This window comes from Papio anubis, chromosome 2 (assembly GCF_008728515.1).
Source record: "Papio anubis isolate 15944 chromosome 2, Panubis1.0, whole genome shotgun sequence".
Classification (NCBI taxonomy): domain Eukaryota; kingdom Metazoa; phylum Chordata; class Mammalia; order Primates; family Cercopithecidae; genus Papio; species Papio anubis.
In genome coordinates, this window is record NC_044977.1 from 41,207,202 (window position 1) to 41,229,824 (window position 22,623).

Genomic DNA, 22,623 nt, shown 5'->3' on the forward strand with positions numbered 1-22,623 from the left:
AACTTACAAGGGATGTAAAGGACCTCTTCAAGGAGAACTACAAACCACTGCTCAGTGAAATAAAAGAAGACACAAACAAATGGAAAAACATACCACGCTCATGGATAGGAAGAATCAATATTGTGAAAATGGCCATACTGCCCAAGGTAATTTATACATTCAATGTCATCCCCATTAAGCTACCAATGACTTTCTTCACAGAATTGGAAAAAACTGCTTTAGAGTTCATATGGAACCAAAAAAGACCCTACATTGCCAAGACAATCCTAAGCCAAAAGAACAAAGCTGGAGGCATCACGCTACCTGACTTCAAACTATACTACAAGGCTACAGTAACCAAAACAGCATGGTACTGGTACCAAAACAGAGATATAGACCAACGCAACAGAACAGAGTCCTCAGAAATAATACCACACATCTACAGCCATCTGATCTTTGACAAACCTGAGAAAAACAAGAAATGGGGAAAGGATTCCCTATTTAATAAATGGTGCTGGGAAAATTGGCTAGCCATAAGTAGAAAGCTGAAACTGGATCCTCTCCTTACTCCTTATATGAAAATTAATTCAAGATGGATTAGAGACTTCAATGTTAGACCTAAAACCATAAAAGCCCTAGAAGAAAACCTAGGTAATACCATTCAGGACATAGGCATGGGCAAAGACTTCATGTCTAAAACACCAAAAGCAACGGCAACAAAAGTCAAAATTGACAAATGGGATCTAATTAAACTAAAGAGCTTCTGCACAGCAAAAGAAACTACCATCAGAGTGAACAGGCAACCTACAGAATGGGAGAAAATTTTTGCAATCTACTCATCTGACAAAGGGCTAATATCCAGAACCTATAAAGAACTCAAACAAATTTACAAGAAAAAAACAAACAACCCCATCAAAAAGTGGGCAAAGGATATGAACAGACACTTCTCAAAAGAAGACATTCATACAGCCAACAGACACATGAAAACATGCTCATCATCACTCGCCATCAGAGAAATGCAAATCAAAACCACAATGAGATACCATCTCACACCAGTTAGAATGGCAATCATTAAAAAATCAGGAAACAACAGGTGCTGGAGAGGATGTGGAGAAATAGGAATACTTTTACACTGTTGGTGGGACTCTAAACTAGTTCAACCATTGTGGAAAACAGTGTGGCGATTCCTCAAGGATCTGGAACTAGAAATAGCATTTGAGCCAGCCGTCCGATTACTGGGGATATACCCAAAGGATTTTAAGTCATGCTGCTATAAAGACACATGCACACGTATGTTTATTGCGGCACTATTCACAATAGCAAAGACTTGGAATCAACCCAAATGTCCATCAGTGACAGACTGGATTAAGAAAATGTGGCACATACACACCATGGAATACTATGCAGCCATACAAAAGGATGAGTTCGTGTCCTTTGTAGGGATATGGATGTGGCTGGAAACCATCATTCTCAGCAAACTATCGCAAGAACAGAAAACCAAACACAGAATATTCTCACTCATAGGTGGGAATTGAACAATGAGATCACTTGGACACAGGAAGGAGAACATCACACACTGGGTCCTATTGTGGGGAGGGGGGAGGGATAGCATTAGGAGATATACCTAATGTAAATGATGAGTTAATAGGTGCAGCACACCAACATGGCACATGTATCCATATGTAACAAACCTGCACGTTGTGCACATGTACCCTAGAACTTAAAGTATAATAATAATAAAAAAAAGAAACATAGTACAGGTAAATATGGCAAAAGAAATAATGATTTATCTTCCCTCTTACTGCTGCCATCTCTGCCTTTTTCACCCCCCCAAAAAAACTATGTCTCTTATGCATTAATAGTCAACTACTGATAATGCATTACACTTTCTAAAGCAACTATCTTTTTTTCATTATTCTGATTAATAAACATAAAAGAGCTCTTCTGGTGACTGATTAAGAATATAATTAGTGCCTTCTATGAACAAGCTATGGAGTAACTAAATAAGGGACATGGGTTTCTGATACTCTTAGACCAACTACAATTTTTAACAAAACAATTGTTGATATAAAGTTTCTCATAAATTCACTTTATTTCAACAGCAAAAGATCAGCTCCACCCCTCTGATTGGGATCACAAAGTACAGTCTTTTCAGCATGGGTTTTCTCACGATGCCACAAATAGAAAGAGGCACTAAGGGACTGATAAGGGGGTATTTTCTGTCTCTGGCAGTATTATATTTACCTGCAATAAAAACATCTGATCTTACAGAACAGGATACCTCTTGAAGAGGTATAGTTTATTTTATAATATGTAAGTATTCCAAATACATTCATTGTATGAATGAGGGAAGGAAAAGCAATAAGAAACATTTCATGAATATTCATTCCTAGACTCTAACTATACCAAGTCTTACCACTTTATAGAATTCATAATTTATTAGCCAATACTATTTTAAAATACTATTTCGGTACTTTAAAATTGATATTAGAGGAAAAAAAGTCACACACAATGCCTAACACCACCAGGGTGAAACCAAATCTTTATCTGCCTGTGGCTCTGTCGGGGTCGATAGAGGCAGCAGCTTCATTTTCTTCATGGTTTACCCAGACAGAGGTGGAGCCAAAGTGCTAAGTGCATATTTCAAGCATCTGTTCTGAATATGTTTAAAGCCACAGTAAATTACAAAAGGCAAATTCATAGATGCTCTTTGAAAGTGAATGTAACTATCATACTTGGTATTTTACTTCCCCCACTCTCCCAGAAGATGCTATAAAGACAGATCCTAATATATAGGTTGAAACTCTCACTATAAAATCACTAGGCTAAGTCTATCAAGACTTGAAAGTTTGTTTTCCTGAGGAAGGTGAAAGGGTAATCTCTGTTCTTTCCAGGTGACTGTATCTGCACAGGCTTCCCTGGGAGGACTTCAGCAGCAGCACAGTTACACATCAAAGTCCTTCAGCTCTCCCCAGCTGGCACCTATTTTCACTTTCACTTTCAATTTCACAGACAGTTTTACAGCACTTTCCATTTCATTCTTGACAATCTGAGCTACCTAAGGGGAAAAAAAAATGAGGTTAACAAACTCTCTGCTCAGTCAAAGAATGTTTCCCAAGTCACCCCCTGAGAAGGTTATAAACCAGACTGGAGCTCTTCACCCAATGGTGCTTAAAATGCTAAATCAGAAAAAATAAAAATAAAAATAAATACATAAAAAGACATCTGGAACTCTTCTTCACTGATGAGCAGGAGTTTCTGAAAGTTTTTGCTAGAATGCTTGGAGCTTGGAAACCCTCAGGGAAAGACTCCAAATTTTTGTTTAATTCCTCCAGGACAAAAACATCTCTGCATTGGCAATTTCTTCACTTATTAAGAACTAGTACAAAATGGAACACTCTTAGCAACTTTTCTACCTGTAAGGACTCAACATTTATACAGCCATCCTGGGGCTAGGGTACAGTTCCAAAATCCTCATGCATAGGAAAAAAAGCTGTCAGCCTGACAATACAGTGTCTTGGCTTCCTATAGAATGGACACAAGCATTGCAAAAATACCTGAACAACATCTTCTTCTGCCACTTCATACAGGAGTTCATCATGGAGTTGAAGGATGAAAAAGCCTCCTCTGACTGGGCAGAACATCCCTTGTAGTTTTCTCTTTCGTAACAATCCTGCTTCATGAAAAAGGAGCAAAACTGATCAGCATGTCGCTGAGTCATAGGAGAATGTTTTTAGAGATCCTGACTAACTCTGAGGAATGTTAATGAAAAGATTAGAACACACAAGATTAAGAACTATCAGGAAAATAACTACTTGCTGGTTGCTACCTATCCTAACTATCCAGTGTAAACTCACCAACTTCCTCCCAGAAAGAAGGAGTCTCCCGAAGAAGTCAGTAAATGGGGTGTGAGGAACTCTGCTCCAAGCTCTAGTCCAACTTATTTCTCATGAATAACTAACATTTTCTCTTTCCATGGAGTCCCCCTACCACCACCTGAGTAATAGCACCAGGAAGGTATGGGGCCTGATTCCTGCCCCAGGAAAGCAAACTAATACTGTTATGCAGTGTTTCTTAAGGGGGACACCCCCTCATGTCTTTGTATGGCCAGAAGTGTCATCATGATAGAACTGATGCTTCCCCAGTTGAACCGTACACACTCTAAACAAGTAATTCTAAACCTAGGCTCCCAAAGTGGACTTCAGAGACTACATAAACCCCTTGCAGTTATAAATAAGAGTCTACATCTGTACGTTTTTCTGTGGAGATAATCCATACCTTCCAGTGGCCGTAACTTCAAAATATATACTAGACTTAGTTACTATTTCCCCATTAGCTGGACCTAGTGGTACAGATTATGCCCTTCTGCCCAAAAAGATAAAGCTCCACATGAACACCTTTACTGGAACTGCCTTTACTTGTTTGCTTAAACCTCACAGCAGACATCTTCCTTTCTGTTGTCCAAATTCCCTACTTATCTTCCAGGTCCAGCATGAGTACCTTCTCCCTCAGTATCTGGTGCTTCCCTCAGAGATAGAGTTCTTCAACTGTCACTATCTGCAGTGCCAGTTTGCTCAGAGGTGGCTCTCACACAGTAAGCAAACAAAAGCACCTGAGGCTGGAGCAAGCTGCTTCCACACTAGGACTGCAAAGGCTGTACCTCTGTTCACCAGTTCGGCTGAAATCTGATCTGCCCCATGAAGCCACACTTGGCTCACACCATTGACTGTCTGGATGCTCTAGCTTTCTGATGACCATGCCTTAGACCTCTTGATTTCCCTTGGCTACCTGGCTTCTGACACAGAATGCCACGATGCTCTTGTTCCCCATGTGGTCTGTTTCCTCACGCTCACCTTCCTTTCATCCCACTGACCTAGCACCACTTTAAGCTGGCATGATACCATGAAGCCATCCTTAGTGACAGAGTCATATCGCTTTCCACTGACTCTTAAAGTCATTATTGTCTGTATCCTCATTTTGACATTTATCACTCTGCTGTGTGGAATTAATAAAAATACTTTAGTCAGGTATCATACCTTCCTCTCCTTTCTTAAATAGACCTTAAATTTAAACATAGATTGGTAACTTTTACTTCTAAATCCCCAAAGCACAGAGCACAGTACTACTCCCCAAATAAGTTTAATTATATTCTCCCTCTATTAAATATAAATGTGTATGTGTGTGTATATACACACATAGTCCCACACTCAAAATGAACGAGGGGTCTCATATTTTGGGGGGGGACTGATGACAAAATTAATAATCCTCAATGAGAAAATAAACTTCTATATCTACATATTTTCGTACATAAGTGAACACGTTATAACTGACTGTATTATTCTCTATAACCTGTATGTATGTCTGTTCTAGAAATAGCAAATCTTATCCTCAATAACTGAGCACGACCTTTCTGCCCCATCTCTAGCAGCTTTTTCTTCCTCTGTGTGCACCAAACCTTAATTTCTTCCCAGGAAAATTTAAAACATGCCTCCTGGCTGGGCATGATGGCTCATGCCTGTAATCCCAACACTTTGGGAGGCCAAGGCAGGCAGATCACTTGAGGTCAGGAGTTCTAGAGCAGCCTGGACAACATGGTGAAACCCCTTCTCTACTAAAAAAAAAAAAAAAAATTTTTTTTAATTAGCCAGGCGTGATGGCATACTCCTGTAATTCCAGCTACTCGGGAAGCCGAGGCAGGAAAATCCCTTGAACCTGGGAGGCAGAGGTCGCAGTGAGCTGAGATTGTGCCACTGCACTCCAGCCTGGGTGACACAGTGAAACTCTGTCTCAAAAAAAAAAAAAAATTGTCTGCTGTCATGGTTTGACAATCTCAGTGACAGTGAAATAGTATTTAAAGTAGAACTATGGACATGTGACAGAAGAAAAAAAGAAAATTTCACTATACTTGTTAGTACAAGAAATAATTTATCCAAGCAATAAAGCGAAAACTCAGGGAAAATATTCTGAAACTAAGAACAAGAAAACAATGTCAACAAAGTAACATATGTGATAAAGAGATCAAAAGTATATTCTAAGACCAGAGAACACTGAAGGTCATAAATAGGAAAATCAACATGTTCTTAAAATATGGTCTGAAGACCACAGAGGATCCCAAAATCTGCAGTCAAAATTACTTTCATAATAACACTATGAAGCTATTTGCCTTTTTCAGTTTCATTTTCTTATAAGAGCACAGCTCACAGGTGAGTTTGTTATTACTTTAAATGCTCATGTTTTAAAATTCCGTTTTAATTTATAATATGGTAAATATATAGACACAACCCACAAAAACAAGAGCTCTTTGAAATCCTTAATAATTTCTAATAGTCTAAAGACATCGTGAGACCAAAACATTTGAGAACTGTTGAGAAATAAAATAAAAAATACTTTCCATTTACATTTCCGATATAATTATTCTCACCATGTCACAGCATAGGACTCATCTATGAACAAACCTGTTCGGTCACTTCGGAGCATACCCTCTCGATGGCCATGGGATTTGAAAGTTGAGTGGAAGGTCTCTAATTGCTTCTGAATGTTAACTGTGGCTATTTTGACAATATCAGCTGCCGATCCTTGGACTGTTGTGTTGATAGCTTGACGCTCAGCCTATAAAAAACAATTAACAGGTGCTCCACCAGATATGCCAACATGGTTTCATACCTTCCTTCAGTGTCCACAGATCAGTGCTCACATTAGCAGCCAGACTGGAGAGCTGGACTGAGATGTGACCCAGGACACCAACTATCAGGATGCATCCTAAGAATAACAACTGTCATGATCCAGGGCTCTAGATTCTGGGGTTTCCACATTAGGGCAGACAAAAATATAAGAAGGTCAGATTGCTTCAGCTTAGGTATCTTGACTACTTAGTTAGGATCCAAAAACTACTTTGCACTTAGAATGTATTTAGCTCGTCAGTGTTCTGGCTGTTCTAGGCATCATTCTAAAAGATCTACTCCTCAAAATAATCTTAATCCTAAATAAGTAGAATATCATTCTTTGGGATGTGGGTTGGAATGTTCTAAGCACACCCTCTATACCAATGGCTTCTTGGTCTTACAGAGTTTGAGCCCAGCAGGTGTGGAGGCCTCTGATGTGAATCAGAGCTTTTCATGGGCTGCTGAGGCAAATCCTTAGCGGCTAGTGAAAATGCACATCCTAGATCCCTGGGTATTCAGTTATAACTTCCTTGAAATGACTGCTGCCAAGTGCTTCTTGGCAGGGAACCATGCCTACTAAAATTAATCATCTTGGAAGAGTAGAGGAGGCAGTTTAGGTTAATATCCAGGTGTCATCTATATATGAATATCATTCCCAGTGCCCCAAAATGTCTCAGAAAATGAAAAAGGTCTACTCCAGGGAGCGGGGAGGGGGTCAATGTAACGTGAGAGGTATTCTCTAGTCCTCTGTCACCTGAGCTGTACCCAACTTGTAGTATATGAAATGCCTGTAATCTCAGCTACTCAAGAGGCTAAGGCAAGAGGATCAGTTGAGACCAGAAGTTTGAAATCAGCCTGGGCAACACAATGAGACCCTGTCTTTAAGAAAAACAAAATAAAACAAAAACCTCTCTCTGCAACTAAAATTACTAATGAGAAGGAGAAAAGGCCACACACAATGTGGGAGAGAGTATTTTCTACACATGTAACCAGTAACAGGTTCCTACAAATTGATAAGAAAAAATGCAGAAAACTCAACAGAAAATTTAAAAAGAAAACCAGAATAGGTATTTACCCATGAAAAAATAACTAAATGGCTAACAACACATTTATAAGGTTGCTCATTTGTAAGGTTACCTCACTAGCAGCCAAGGAAACACAAATTAAAACTACAGGACACTACTTTATACCCACCAGAATAGCTAAAATTATATTAGCTTAATAGCAAGTGTCGACAAGAATGCAGAGCAGCGAGGACTCACATACTCTTACGATGGGAGGACAAACTGCTGTAATCTCCACAGAAAACAATTTGGCTTTATCTACTGAGCTGAAAATACGCAGCAATCCTACCACTGTGTCTTTACCAAACACAAATGCACCAAGAACCTTGTACAATCATGTTCAAAAACACAATAGTTTACCTTCAAACTGAAAACCCAAGTTCTTATCAAGAGAAAAACAGATAAATTATGGTATATTCATATAACTGTATACAGCTGTTCCTACATGAAACAACAAGAATGACTTACCCACGTAATTTTGAAAGAAGCTAGATACAAAAATATACATATATGATGTATATGGAGCTCAAAAAAATACAAAACAAAACTACAGTGTTAGAAGTTATAACAGTGGCTCTTTCTGGGAAGGCGATGGGTGGTGATTAGGAGGATGCATGAGGGGCGCTTCTGGGGCACTGCCAATATTCTATTTCTTGCCCTGAGTGGTAGTTACACAGGTGTAGCTCTGTGATAATTTAGTGAAATCTACATTCTCTATGTGTGAGAATGTACTTTTCAGTACAACAAAAGTTTGAACAAAAGCAAAAACCAAAACAAACAAAAACCAAAAAACAACCTGGCTATGTTTACTCTATTCCTAATTCAGAGGGCTGGAATTTTTTTCCTCAGCAGCAACATGATGAATCAGAACTTTAACACTGAAGTATTTGGCATGAAAAAGCCTTATTACTCTCTCACATCTTCAGGTGCAATAATATTTTCACAAACATATGATTCATTTACATTAATAACTATATATTCCATGTTTTATCATGCAAATTCCAGAAAACATAATCAATTCCTATTAGATCAAGTCCAAATTTCTCAGCTTGCCATTAAAAGCCTTCTGTCATTTAGAAGAAGCCTTTTAGTCTCCTAGCTAGCTTCCAGCTGGCTCCATCTATCCAGGAGAAAATTATCTACCCCTACATGACAACTCAAACTCTCCATTCCTACCAGTTTGGCTTCTAGCAGTCCTCACTCACTTATCCTTTCTCATTCCCAACAGCCTAAACTTTAAATAGCCTTCAAGAATCTGTTTAAGTCTTTCCTTCTCCCTGAAACCTAAATAATTAAGTATATCAATGATGTTTTCATATATATATATATATTTTGTTTGCATTATCTCTTCCAAGACTTAAAACTTAGGTTTCCTAGTCCATTAACTAAAGTTACTAGTTCACTTAGAGATACAGTAAAAGCCTGATAAATATCTGATATTTGCATGTGGATATATGAGAGGCTACAGAATAAAGAAGTAACAAAAAGCCACAGTCCCTAAAAGAATTAATGCTCGGAAGGCTTTGAGCTCCAGACAGAAGTTTAGCTGGGTATTTTCACTACATGCAATGTCTAATGAGCACTAAAACACAAAGTTATGGGTGAAGGGCAAAAAACATCTAGTTAAAATAGGAAGATTTGAATTACACTAGAAGCTTAAATACTTAGGTACACAGAATACTTTCATGAATCCCAATGAATTCAGAAAGAGACTTAAACATAATTTGAGCAAATATCAATAAATCTTTTAAATGCTGTTAAAAATAACCTTATTCACTATTTGGGATATCCTAATAATCTCTGACGAGACAGTGTTTTTTTTTTTGTTTTGTTTTTAACATAGGGTCTCATTCTGCCACCTAGACTGGAATACAGTGGTTCAATCATGGCTCACTGCAGCCTCCAATTCCTGGGCTCAAGCAATCTTCCCACCTCAGCCTCCCAAGCAGCTAAGACTACAGGCATGCACTACCTCAGTCAGCTATTTTTTTTTTTTTTTGTAGATATGGGGTCTCACTATGTTGCTCAAGTTGGTCTCAAACTCCTGGGCTCAAGCAATCCTCCTGCCTCAGCCTTCCAAAGTGCTGGGACTACAGGCATGATCCACTGTGCCTGGCCAGATAGTGCTTTTAAAATAAGCAAACAAGTAGAATGAACCAAAAATTAATCAAAATTTAGTGACTGGCTAAACTCTGAGGAATGTTAGCAATTTGGTATGATATGATAAATTAATATATAGGAAACAAAGAATAATTAGCAAATGTAAAAGTTTATTTACAACTTATTACCTAAGCTAACAAATAATTGGTTTACTGCAACAGAACATTTAAAGTATTATTAAGTAAAGACACGTTTACATTAATCCCCCAGACTCTGTTCAGCAAATACTGGCATGTGCCATCACTTCAGAAGTCCTTAATGAAACCAATGGTTGACTTTGTCTACACAGAAGATACAATTAATATGCCAGTAATCCCTAAAATGGACATTTGTAGTATTTACTCTGCTGAAAAAGTACATGTCATTGAAATGTTAAGTTAAAATTCCTAAAAAATTTCAACATACGTGAGCTTTATGATAAGGGTTGTTGTCTTTGATTCCTGGTAAATATCTACGCCTTCCCAAAATGGTCTGAACAAACCCATCTCTTTTACAATTTTTCACTGTCTCTCTCATGAATTGATTAATCCCTACAAAGAAAATACAGAAATAATTAATTAGAACCGAAGTATATCCTTCACTTTATTCACTGGTTTAAATATAGCAAAATATACCAAAACCCCACCATGATTCTTAACATTAATATCATAGCATCAAACCAGGCATACAAACTTTCACCTTTTCTAGACTCAAAAAGTTAGAAATAAAAGAGACTTTAGAAATGAAATACTCTAACTCTTTGGGTTTTTTTGTTTTTGGGACAGAATCTTGCTCACCCTGTCACCCAGGCGGGAGTGCAGTGGTGCCATCACGGTTCAGTGCAGCCTGGATCTCCCCAGGCTCAGGTGATCCTCCCACCGCAGCCTCCTGTGTAGGTGGGACTACAGGCACCACATCACCATGCCAGGATAATTTTTGTATTTTTTGTAGAGATGAGGTTTCGTAATGTGGCCCAGGCTGGTCTCAAACATCTGAGCTCAAGCAATCTGCTCACCTCAGCCTCCCAAAGTGCTAGGATTATAGGGGTGAGGCACTGTACGTGGCCTTTGTTTTTTGAGTAACAACAACAAAAACAAAACATAAAACTAAAAATTCCAGAAAAGGGCAGATATCTAAGTGTTTTTACTCCAGGATCTTAAGATTATTCCCCATCACTTTTCACAAGTTTCTGTTGATTGTGTGAATCCCCTTTTACTCTCTCATCTTATTCCTAGGTTTAAAAACATTTCAATAGCTCCTTGTTACCATCTACACTATGATCCAAAGTAGGACCTTGCTGAAATTAATGCATGAGTTATGATAAATATTTCACTAGGAATAAACATGATGCACTTTTTAAAATTAAAAAAGACTATGTGTAGTGTAGTTTTCAAATGTATTCGTATTTCCTAGACCAGCATTCATCCTTTGCAATCTGGGTCGGTCATTATGTCTTAAGCATCTCCAGGATGAATCCTTTGCTGTTGGCAATATGTGATCAATAGCATGGGAATTTCCAAAAGCCATCAGACTCTCATCTTTTTCTGTTTAAGAATTACTGTGATATTTTCGGGTAAAGAGGAAAGAAAATGGTGAGATTTAGGAGGTTGCACCTCTACAAAATCTCTTACCGAACTCCGATGAGACCTCCAAATACTCAAAGAGCTACTTTAAAAAACAATCAGTGCTGAGGTATAATTTACATGCAACAAAACTCACTTTAAACAGTTTGAGGCATTTTAACAAATGTACACACCCCTGCAGCTACTACTACAAGATACGAAACATGTTCATCTCCCTTTACAGTCAGGCCCCATGATCACCCTCAGAAACTCACTCATCTGCTTTATGACACTCTTGAGTTTCATGTTCATGAATATCATACAAATTGAATGACACTGTATATGCTCATATGTGTCCGCCTTCTTTTGCTAAGAAAAACATTTTTAAGAATCATCAATATCGTACTGAGTATCAATATTTAATTACTATTCTTGATCTATACTATTCTGTTGTGGACGTATAACAAAATTTGTTTATACATTTTGCTGTTGATAGACATGTGGCCTGTTCTCAGTATCTGGCTGTTGTGAATAAAGCTGCTATAATATTAACGTACGAGCCTTCCTTTGGACATGGTTTCATTTTTCTTGCGCAAATACCTGATAGTAGAATTGCAGGGTTATATAGTTAAATGGATGTTTAACTTTATTCAAAAGAGCCATACTGTTCTCCAAAGTAGTTTTACCATTTTAGAATTAAATGAACAATGTAAAAGATGGTGTTTTTAATATTGGCCATTCTAGTGTTTTTGTAACGGCATCTCTTTGTTCTTTGGCATCTCAATTGGCTTTTGCTTGATGACAAATGATGACAATGTTTAATATGGTCATTCATGTTTTTGGAAAGTGTCTCCTCACATCTTTTGACCTTTAATTTATCGTATTGTTGAACTTCTGAGCATTGAATGGTAAAAGTTCCTTCTGGATATACATCCTATGTTCGATAGAAGTACTGCAAATATTTCTTCCCAGTCTGTACCTTGCTTTTACATTTTTCATAATTCTTTTATTTTTGTGGGTACATAGTAGGTGTACATATTTATGGGGTACATGAGATATTACGATGCAGGCATGAAATGCATAATAATCACACCAGGGAAAATGGGGTACCCATCACCTGAAGCCATTTATCATTTGTGTTGCGAACATTCCAAGTATACTCTTTTAGTCATTTTTAAATGTACAATTTATTATTATTAACTATAGTCACCCTGTTGTGCTAGCAAATACTAGTTCTTAGTCATTCTAACTACTTCTTTGTACCTATTAACAATGCCCCCCACCCCCAATACCCTTCCCAGCTTCTGGTAACCATTATTCTACTCTCTATCTCCACGAGTTCAATTGCTTTAATTTTTTGCTGAGTGACAAATAACTGAGAACATGTGAAGTTTGTCTTTCTGTGCCTGGCTTATTTCACTTAACATAATGGCCTTCAGTTCCATTCATGTTGTTGCAAATGACAACATCTCATTCTTTTCTATGACTGAATAGTACTCCATTGTGTATACGTACATTTTCTTTATCCATTCATCTGCTGATGGACACTGAGCATGCTTCCAAATCCTGGCTATTGTGAATAGTGCTGCAATAAACATGGGAGTGCATGCAGATGTCTCTTCAGTATACAGACTTCCTTTCTTCTGGGTATGTACCTAGCAGTGTGATTGCTGGATCATATGATAGCTCTATTTCTAGTTTAGTTTTTTGTTTGTTTTTGTTTTGAGTTGGAGTCTCACTCTGTTCCTCAGGCTGGAGTGCAGTGGTGTGACCTCAGTTCATTGCAACCTCTGCCTCCCGTGTTCAAGCGATTCTCCTGCCTCAGCCTCCCGAGTGGCTGGGATACAGGCACCCACTACCAGGCCTGGCTAATTTTTGTGTATTTAGTAGAGACGGGGTTTCACCATATTGGCCAGGCTGGTCTCGAACTCCTGACCTTGTGATCCGCCTGCCTCAGCCTCCCAGAGTGCTGGAATTACAGGCGTGAGCCACCGCACCCAGTCTATTTTTAGTTTTTTGAGAATCCTCCAAACTGTTCTCCACAGTAGTTGTACTAATTTACATTCCCACCAAAAGTGAATGGCAGTTCCTTTTTCTCTACATCTTCGCCCGCATTTGTTATCACTTGTCTTTTGGATAAAAGCCATTTTAACTGGTGTGAGATGATATCACATTCTAGTTCTAATTTGCATTTCTCTGATGATCAGTGATGATGTGCACCTTTTCATAAACCTTTTTGCCATTTGTATGTCTTTGAGAAATATCTATTCAGAGATTTTGCCCATTTTAAAATCAGATCTTTTTTTCTACAGAGTTGAACTCCTTATATGTTCTGCTTATTAATCCCTCATCAAATGGGTATCTGCAAATACTTTCTCCCATTCTGTGGGCTGTGTCTTCACTTTGTTGGTTGTTTCCTTTGCTATGCAGTTTTTTTTTTAACCTGATGTGATCTCATTTGTCTATTTTTGCTGTGGTTGCCTGTGCTTGTGAGTATTGCTTAAGAAATCTTTGCCCAGACTGATGTACTGGAGTTTCCCCCATGTTTTCTTGTAGTAGTTTCACAATTTGAGGTCTTAAAGTTTTTAATCCATTTTGATTTTTTGTATATAGTGAGAGATAGGGGTCCAGTTTCATTCTTCTGCATATCCAGTTGTCCCAACACCATTTATTGAAGAGACTGTCTTTTCCCCAATGTATGTATGTTCTTGGTACCTTTATTGAAAATGAGTTCACTGTAGATGTGTGGGTTTCTTTCTGGGTTCTCTATTTTGTTCCATTGGTCTTTGTGTCTGTTTTATACCAGTACTTATCCCAGTACCATGTCGTTTTGGTTACTGTATGTCTGCAGTATAATTTGAAGTCAGGTAATGTGATTTCTCCAGTTTTCTTCTTTTTGCACAGGATAGCTTTGGCTATTCTAGGTCTTTTGTGGTTCCATATAAATTGTAGTACTTTTTTTTTTTTTTTCTATTTCTGTGATGAGTGAAGAATGTTATTGGTATTTTGATAGGGAATGTATTAAATCTGTTGATTGATTTGAGGAGTATGAACATTTTAACAATATTGATTCTTGCCATCCATGAACATGGAATATTTTTTCATATTTTTGTGCCCTCTTCAATTTCTAGCATCAGTGTTTTATAGTTTTTCTTACATAGATCTTTCACTTCTTTGGCTAATTCCTAAGGGTTTAATTTTATTTGTAGCTATTATAAATGAGATTACTTTCCTGATTTCTTTTTCAGATCATTTGCTCCTGGCATATAGAAATGCTACTGATGTTTGTATGTTGATCTTGCATCCTGCAACTTTACTAAAGAATTTGTTTATCAGTTCTAATAGTTTTTTGATGGAGTCTTTAGGTTTTTCCAAATATAAGATCGTATCTTCTACAAACAAGGAGAATTTGACCTCTTCCTTTCTGATGTGGATGTCCTTTATTTCTTTCTCTTATCTGATTGCTCGAGCTAGGACTTCCAGTACTATGGTGAATAACAGTGATAGGGGAGAGATGGGGGTCCAGTTTCATTCTTCTGCATATCCAGTTGTCCCAACACCGTTTATTGAAGAGACTGTCTTTCCCCAGTGTACGTTCTTGATACCTTCATTGAAAATGAGTTCGCTGTAGATGTGTGGTTTTCTTTCTGGGTTGTCTATTCTGTTCCATTGGTCTTTGTGTCTGTTTTATACCAGTACCATGTCGTTTTGGTTATTATATGTCAGTAGTATAATTTGAAGTCAGGTAATGTGATTTGAAATAACAGTGATGAAAGCAAAAGGGGGCATCCTTGTCATGTTCCAAGTCTTAGAGAAAAGCCTTTCACTTTTTCCCCATTCAGTGTGACACTAGCTGTGGGTCTGTCATACATGGTTTTTATTATGTAGAGGTATGTTTCTTGTATACCCAGTTTTTTGAGGGTTTTCACGATGAAGGAATGTTGAATTTTATCAAATGCCTTTTTGGCATCAATTGAAATGATCATTTTTTTTATCCTTCATTCTGTTGATATGATGTATCACAATGATAGATTTGCATATGTTGAACCATCCTTGCATCCCAGGGATAAATCCCACTTGGTCATGATGAATGATCTTTCTAATATATTGTTGAATTCCATTTGCTACTATTTTGTTGAGGATGTTTGCATCAATTTTCATCAGAAATATTGGGCAGTAGGTAGGTTTTGTTTGTTTGTTTTGATGTGTCTTTGTCTGGTTGTTATTAGGGTAATACTGGCCTCATGGAATGAGTTTGGAAGTGTTCTCTCCTCCTCTATTTTCCAGAACAGTTTCAGTAGGATTGGTATTAGTTATTTAAATTTTTGGTAGAATTCAGCAGGGAAGCCATCGAGCCCCAGGCTCTTCTTTGTGGAAGACTTTTTATTATGGCTTCGATCTCATTATTTGTTCTTAGACTGTTCAGGTTTTAGATTTCTTCATGGTCCAATTTTGGCAGGTTGTATGTGTCTAGGAATTTACCCATTTCTTCTAGATTTTCCAAATTACTGGCATATAGCTGCTCATCTTAGCCACTAATGATCCTTTGAATTTCTGGAGTATTCATTGTGCCATCTCCTTTTTCATTTCTGATTTTATTTATTTGGATCTTCTCCTTTTTCTTAGTCTGGCTAAAGATGTGTCAATTTTATCTTTTCAAAAAACCAACTTATTTTCAGGCCAAGTGCAGTGGCTCACACCTGTAATCCCAGCACTTTGGGAGGCCAAGATGGGCAGATCATTTGAGCTCAGGAGTTCGTGACCTGCCTGGCCAATGTGGCAAAATGCTGTCTCTACTAAAAATACAAAAACTAGACAGGCATAGTGGTTCACACCTGTAATCCCAGCTACTTGGGAGGCTGAGACAGGAAAATTGCTTGAACCCAGGAGGTGGATGTTGCAGTGAGCCCAGATCATGCCACTGCCCACCAGCCTGGATGACAGAGCAAGACTCCATCTCAAAAACAAAACAAAACAAAACAAACAAAAAAAGAAAAACAAACAAAAAATAACCAACTTTTCGTTTTGTTGTTCTTTTGTATTCATTTCAATTTCATTCTTTATTTCTGCTCTGATCTTTATTATTTCTTTTCCTCTACTAATTTTGGATTTGCCTTGCTCTTACTTTTCTAGTTCTTTAAGATGCATTTTAGGTTATTTATTTGAAGTTTTTCTTCTTTTTTTTTTTTAATGTGGGCACTTATAGCTATAAACTTCCTTCTTAGTACTGCTTTTGCTGTATCCCATAGGTATTGGTATGTTGTATTTCCATTATCATTTGTTTCAAGAAATTTTAAAATTTCCTTCTTAATTTTTTAATTGACTCACTGGTCACTCAAGAGCATATTGTTTAATTTCCATGCTTGGATAGTTTCCAAAATTCCTTGTTAGTAATTTCTAGTTTTATTCAATTGTGGCCAGAGTAGATACTTGATATTAGTTTTTTGAATATTTTAAAACTTGTTTTGTGATCTAATATATAGTCTATCCTAATCCATGTGCTGAGAAGAATGTGTATTCTGTGGCCATTAAATGAAATGTTCTGTAAATATCTATTAGGTCCATTTGGTCTCTATAGTGCAGATTTAGTATAATTTCTTTGTGGATTTTCTCTCTGGAATATCTGTCCACTGTTCAAAAAGGGGTGTTGAAGTCTCCAGTTATTATTATTGGGATCTCTTTCTCTCTCTCTCTCTAGCTCTAACGATATTTGCTTTATATGTCCAGGTGCTCCAATATTGGGTGCATATTACAATTCTTATACTCTCTTGCTTAATTGACTCCTTTTACATTATATAGTGACCTTCTTTGTCTCTTTTCATAGTTTTTGTCTTGAAATCTATTTTGTCTGATACAAGTATAGCTACTCTTGATCTTTTTTGGTTTCCATTGGCATGGAATCTCCTTTCCGTCCCTTTATTTTCAATATGTATCTTTAGAGGTGAAGGGTGTTTCTTGTAGGCAACAGATCATCGGGTCTTGTTTTTCTTTTTTTTGAAAAATCTATCCAGCCGCTCTGTGTCTTTTTATTGGAAAGTTTAGTCCATTTACATGCAATGTTATTATTGACAGTTAAGGACAATACCATTTTATTGTTTTCTGGTTGTTCTGTGTTTTTTTTTTTCCTCCTTTTTTCCTTCATTCCTGTCTTCCTTTTAATAAAGGTGATTTTTTTTCTGGTGGTATGATTTAATTTCTTGCTTTTTAGTTTTTGTGTATCTGTTGTATGGTTTTCTAATTTGAGGTTACCATGAAACTTGCAAATAATGTCTTATAAGCCTTTTTTTTTTTCTTTGAGAAACAATCTCACCCTGTCTCCCAGGTTGGAGTACAATGGCACAATCTCGGCTCTTTGCAACCTCTGCCTCCCGGGTTCAAGCGATTCTTCTGCCTCAGTCTCCCAAGTAGCTAGGATTACAGGCACTCACCATCATGTCCAGCTAATTTTTGCATTTTTTGTACAGACGGGGTTTCACCATGTTGGCCAGGCTGGTCTTGAACTCCTGACCTCGGGTGATCTGCCTGCCTCTGCCTCCCAAAGTACTGGGATTACAGGTGTGACCCACTGCACCCAGCCCACTTTTTGTTGTTTCTATTTATATCTTATTATACTGCCAATGTCTTGAAAGGCTTTTACAGTTATTTTTGATTAATATTTTTGTCTTTCTATTTAAGATAATAGTAGTTTATATATCACAATTACAATGTTATAATAGTCTGTGTTTCTCTGCATACTTTACTATTACCAGTGAGTTCTGTACCTTCAGATGATTTCTTATTGCTCATTAACATTCTTTTCTTTTTAATTGTAGAACTCTTTTTGGCATTTCTTGTAGGACAACTCTGGTGTTGATAAAATCCCTCAGTTTTCATTTGTCTGAGAAAGTCTTTATTTCTCTTTCATGTTTGAAGGATATTAATATTTTTGCCAGATATATCACTCCAGGGTAAAAGCTGTTTTTCCTTCGGCACTTCAAATATGTCATGCCACTGTCTCCTGATCTGTAAGCTTTCCACTAAAAAGTCTCCTGCCAGACATATTGAAGCTCCATTGTATATTATTTGATTATTTTCTCTTGCTGTTTTCAGGATCCTTTCTGTATCCTTGACCTTTGGGAGTTTGATTATTAAATGTCTTGAGGCAGTCTTCTTTGGGTTAAATCTGTTCTACAACTTCCTTTTACTTGAATATTGATATCTTTCCCTAGGTTTGGAAAGTTCTTTATTATCTCTATGAATACACTGTCCACTCCTATCTCTTTCTCTACCTCCTCTTCAAGGCCAATAACTCTTAGATTTTCCCTTTTGAGGCTATTTTCTGATGTTGCAGGTGTGCTTCATCCTTTTTTATACTTTTTGTCTCCTCTGTGAATTTCCAAATAGCCTGTCTTCAAACTCAGTAATTCTTCTGCTTGAATAATTCGGCTATTAAGAGACTCTGATACTCTTCAACATATCAATTGCATTTTCCTACTCCAGAATTTCCGCTTGATTCTTTTCATTTTTTATTTTATTTTATTTTTCGAGATGGAGTTTCATTCTTTACTCCCAGGCTGGAGTGCAATGGCACAATCTTGGCTCACTGCAACCTCCGCCTCCTAGGTTTAAGCGATTCTCCTGCCTCAGCCTCCCAAGTAGCTGGGATTTACAGGTGCATGCCACCAAGCCCAGGTAATTATTGTATTTTTAGTAGACATGGGGTTTCACCATGTTGGCCAGGATGGTCTCGATCTCTTGACCTCGTGATCTGCCCACCTCGGCCTCCCAAAGTGCTGGGATTACAGACGTGAGCCACCATGCCCAGTATTGCATTATTTGCTTCAGTACCAACGGGGGTAAAGGACAGGGTTGATTTAAAAAGAGCATAAAAGAAGTTTTTTGGATAATAGAGTAATGGTTCTATATCTTGGTTGTGGTGTAAATTTTATGACCATATGCATTTGTCAAAATTCACAGAACTATATACCTTTTTCAGGGTGAATCTTATTATTATATGTAAATTATACCACAACAAACAGGCAAAAAAGATCATTTTAGACAATACTCAAACTGCTCCATAACAGCAATTGTTCTCAAAATTCCCCATATATTTAATTAGCAATTATCAGAGTTCCTAGTATATATACTCAATAGTTAACTGTTTCGAACTACGGCTATCTAAATCAAAGCACCAGTCAACTCCTAGATTTTATGGGTTGTTCACAATGACACAGTAGATTTACATCAACTGCTATTTTGATGTATTTTACTATTCTGTCCCTACTTTAATGAAAAATATGAAATAAGACTATCACATTCTTAGTAAGTGATTATAAGGTTAATATTTTTTACCCTTAACAATGCCTGATGAAAATGTCTAATACATATTTCAAAAGAAAATTCCATTATACAAATTTTTAAGAATATAATATGGTAAGATGGTTGAAAAGAATACTATCTAGAAGATAAATTACCTGTGTATCTGGATTTGAAGGAGTCAATATAGCAAGCAGCATCATTTTCTTTAATGCCCATCTGCTCTCCCAAAGATTTAGCTCCCATTCCATAAATGATCCCATAGCAAATCTGAAAGGGAGTCATCCAACAAATAAAGGTTATAAGTACATAAAATGCAAATAAAAGGGTTCATTAGGATTGGAATTTCGGCAAACTTTTTATTTCACAGTGAGTCAAAAAATTAGATTGCTTTTGGTGGGTTAGGTCCAGAGGCTGATATCCAGCAAACATCTTTTCTGCCTTTCAGCATTACTTTTTGAGAGAGAGAGGGCAGGAGAGAGTATCAGTGAATAGGTATGTGTGATCTAAGGAAAAATTTATTTTTGACTATTTGTCATTTATCCAGCAGTCTTTATAGCAACTTTTTAACTCCTTACAGAACTTCATTAACTTCCACTTCAAGTGCTTAGGAGTCAGGGAAGAGAAGCATTACAAACATCCCTCTTCTTGCCCTTGAAGACTTGAAGAGTAGAAAGAGTAGGCTTCGTGACTTTATGACGAAGACGTAACTGGTAAAAAATATCCTCTTCACCTCGCAGCCACCTAAAATGCTACAACTGCAGAATTCGTTTCACTTAAATACAAACAAAAACACCTAAGAAAATTTTGGGAGTAGTGAAGGGAAATGATCTAAATAGGCCACTAAAGAAAGTATGATTTAATCATAAGGACTGCCGGGGTTCAAAGCCTAGCTCTATCATTCACAAAATGTATAACCTTGCACAAGTCACTTAACCAATTTGTACCTTAATTTCTTCATCTATAAAATGAAGACAGTAATATATATATCATAGGATTGTTGGGTTTAAAGGATTGTTAGGTTTTACTTATAACTGTTTAGGAAACTGACATAAAGCAAGCTCTGTATACATATCATTAAATAAAATCTAAAAAGATAACTCGCATGATTATCAGAATTCCGAAAAAAACTTTCAACATAAGCTAGCTAAAGTCTACCCCCATCCCCACGTTTTTAAATATATTGAGAGAGGGCTTTTTTCCTTTCCTTTTTTTCTTTTTCACATTTTGTTTTGTTGTTACTACTGTTGTTTTTTTAACTCATGTTACTTAGTGCTGTCTGAGATCTCAGCAAGGCTCAGGGATTAGGTGGTTCGGTACATGGTGATACAAACAAAAACTGGAATAGCATGAACACTCTTAAATCATGTGAGAATCTATTAAATAGAAGCAGCTGTCTCCGGCGGGGAAGTGTGTTGGATAGGAAGTCAGGGTGCCTAAGTTCTGGCATTCTGAATTTATTCTGGCTCTACCACTTATAGCTACATGACCTTAAGCAAATTACTTTCTGTGCTTCAGTTTCCTCCTCTATAAAATGGTGATGGTAATAATAATAGCTAGCTCATGGGTTATGAGAATTAAATATGGGAATATTATCCATTTTACCTAGGGTTTGATTCTTGCTAAATGCAGGACGCCTCTGGGGATTAAACAGACAGAGAGGACAGAGCTGGCTTTTTAAATAGTGGAAGAAACAAGTGTTGGTGCTAAACAGGTGGTTAGAGAAAGTGTTCCATGCTTGATGAGCCAGTCAAGAAGTACAGCTGTGAGGCTGGGTGCCGTGGCTCATGCCTGCGATCCCAGCACTTTGAGAGGCCAAGGTGGGAGGATCACTTGAAGCCACGAGTTCAAGACCAGCCTGGGCAACAAATTGAGATCCCACCTCTCCATAAAAAATAAATAAATAAATAAATAAATAAGTAAGTAAATAAATAAACAAACCCTACAGCTCTGAGAAGTGTAAATGTGAAACAAAAACACAAAAACAGCAGGATCTCAGAGTACGGTGATGTGCATTTACGTCAGCTAGCAATCCTACTGTCTTGCAAATGGCATCCGATTTCCCACGAGTCATGTGGTAAGAAAGTATCAGTGTTAATCCAGGCCAGGAAATGGCATAAATGTGGCCTTTGACTTACTCTTTGCCTAATAAGTGGATTAACTAACCAATAACTTCAAGAGCTAAAAAGCTATCAGGTACTAACTATAATCTACAGGTCAGCAATATTTTTCAACAAACATTTAGAGACCACCTTCTATACAAAGCACTATGGCTTGATGCTATAAGAAAACACAAACACGAAAATATGGAACTTTACCTCAGAACACTTACAGACTAGAAAGATTTTTTTTTTTTTTTTGAGATGGAGTCTCGCTCTGTCGCCCAGGCTGGAGTGCAGTGGTGCTATCTCAGCTCACTGCAAGCTCTGTCTCCTGGGTTCAGGCCATTCTCCTGCCTCAGCCCGCCGAGTAGCTGGGACTACAGGCGCCGGCCACCAAGCCCGGCTAAGTTTTTGTATTTTTAGTAGAGACGGGGTTTCACCGTGTTAGCCAGAATGGTCTCGATCTCCTGACCTCGTGATCTGCCTGCCTCAGCCTCCCAAGTGCTGGGATTACAGGCGTGAGCCACTGCACCCGGTTTAGAAACATGTTTTTTAAGTATACACATGAGCACACATGCGGGTGCACACTAACACACACACTCTTACCACCACTGCCACAATGACATCTACTGAGTACCAGGCACTGTGACCAGCCATACAATGGCTTTAAATGCATATGGTTTTCCTGACACGAAGTAGCCTCAGATCTCAGTCTTTTTGGTTCTTTCTACTGCCACCAAAAAAGAAAATATAATGAATACCATGAGATAAGCTCAGATGAAATGTGCTTTGAAAGATCCAAAGTTGGAGAAACTGTTTC

General features: G+C 37.6%; 1 protein-coding gene across 12 annotated transcripts in view; it reads right to left on the reverse strand.

Annotated features, from left to right (window-relative positions):
- The window catches only part of POLQ (DNA polymerase theta), a 168,952-nt gene that overhangs the window by 60,719 nt on the left and 85,610 nt on the right, over window positions 1-22,623 (reverse strand). For 9 of the 12 annotated variants that reach the window (XM_021934085.2, XM_021934083.2, XM_021934088.2 and 6 more), the window contains 4 exons: window positions 19,860-19,971; window positions 10,271-10,395; window positions 6,435-6,588; window positions 3,537-3,655 (listed from right to left, as the gene is read on the reverse strand). In XM_021934085.2, the coding sequence (XP_021789777.2) occupies window positions 3,537-3,655; window positions 6,435-6,588; window positions 10,271-10,395; window positions 19,860-19,971 (510 nt within the window). Of the gene's footprint in view, window positions 1-2,047; window positions 3,038-3,536; window positions 3,656-6,434; window positions 6,589-10,270; window positions 10,396-19,859; window positions 19,972-22,623 lie in introns of those variants that run through there. The other 3 variants (XM_021934087.2, XM_021934086.2, XM_021934082.2) reach the window with 3 other exon arrangements.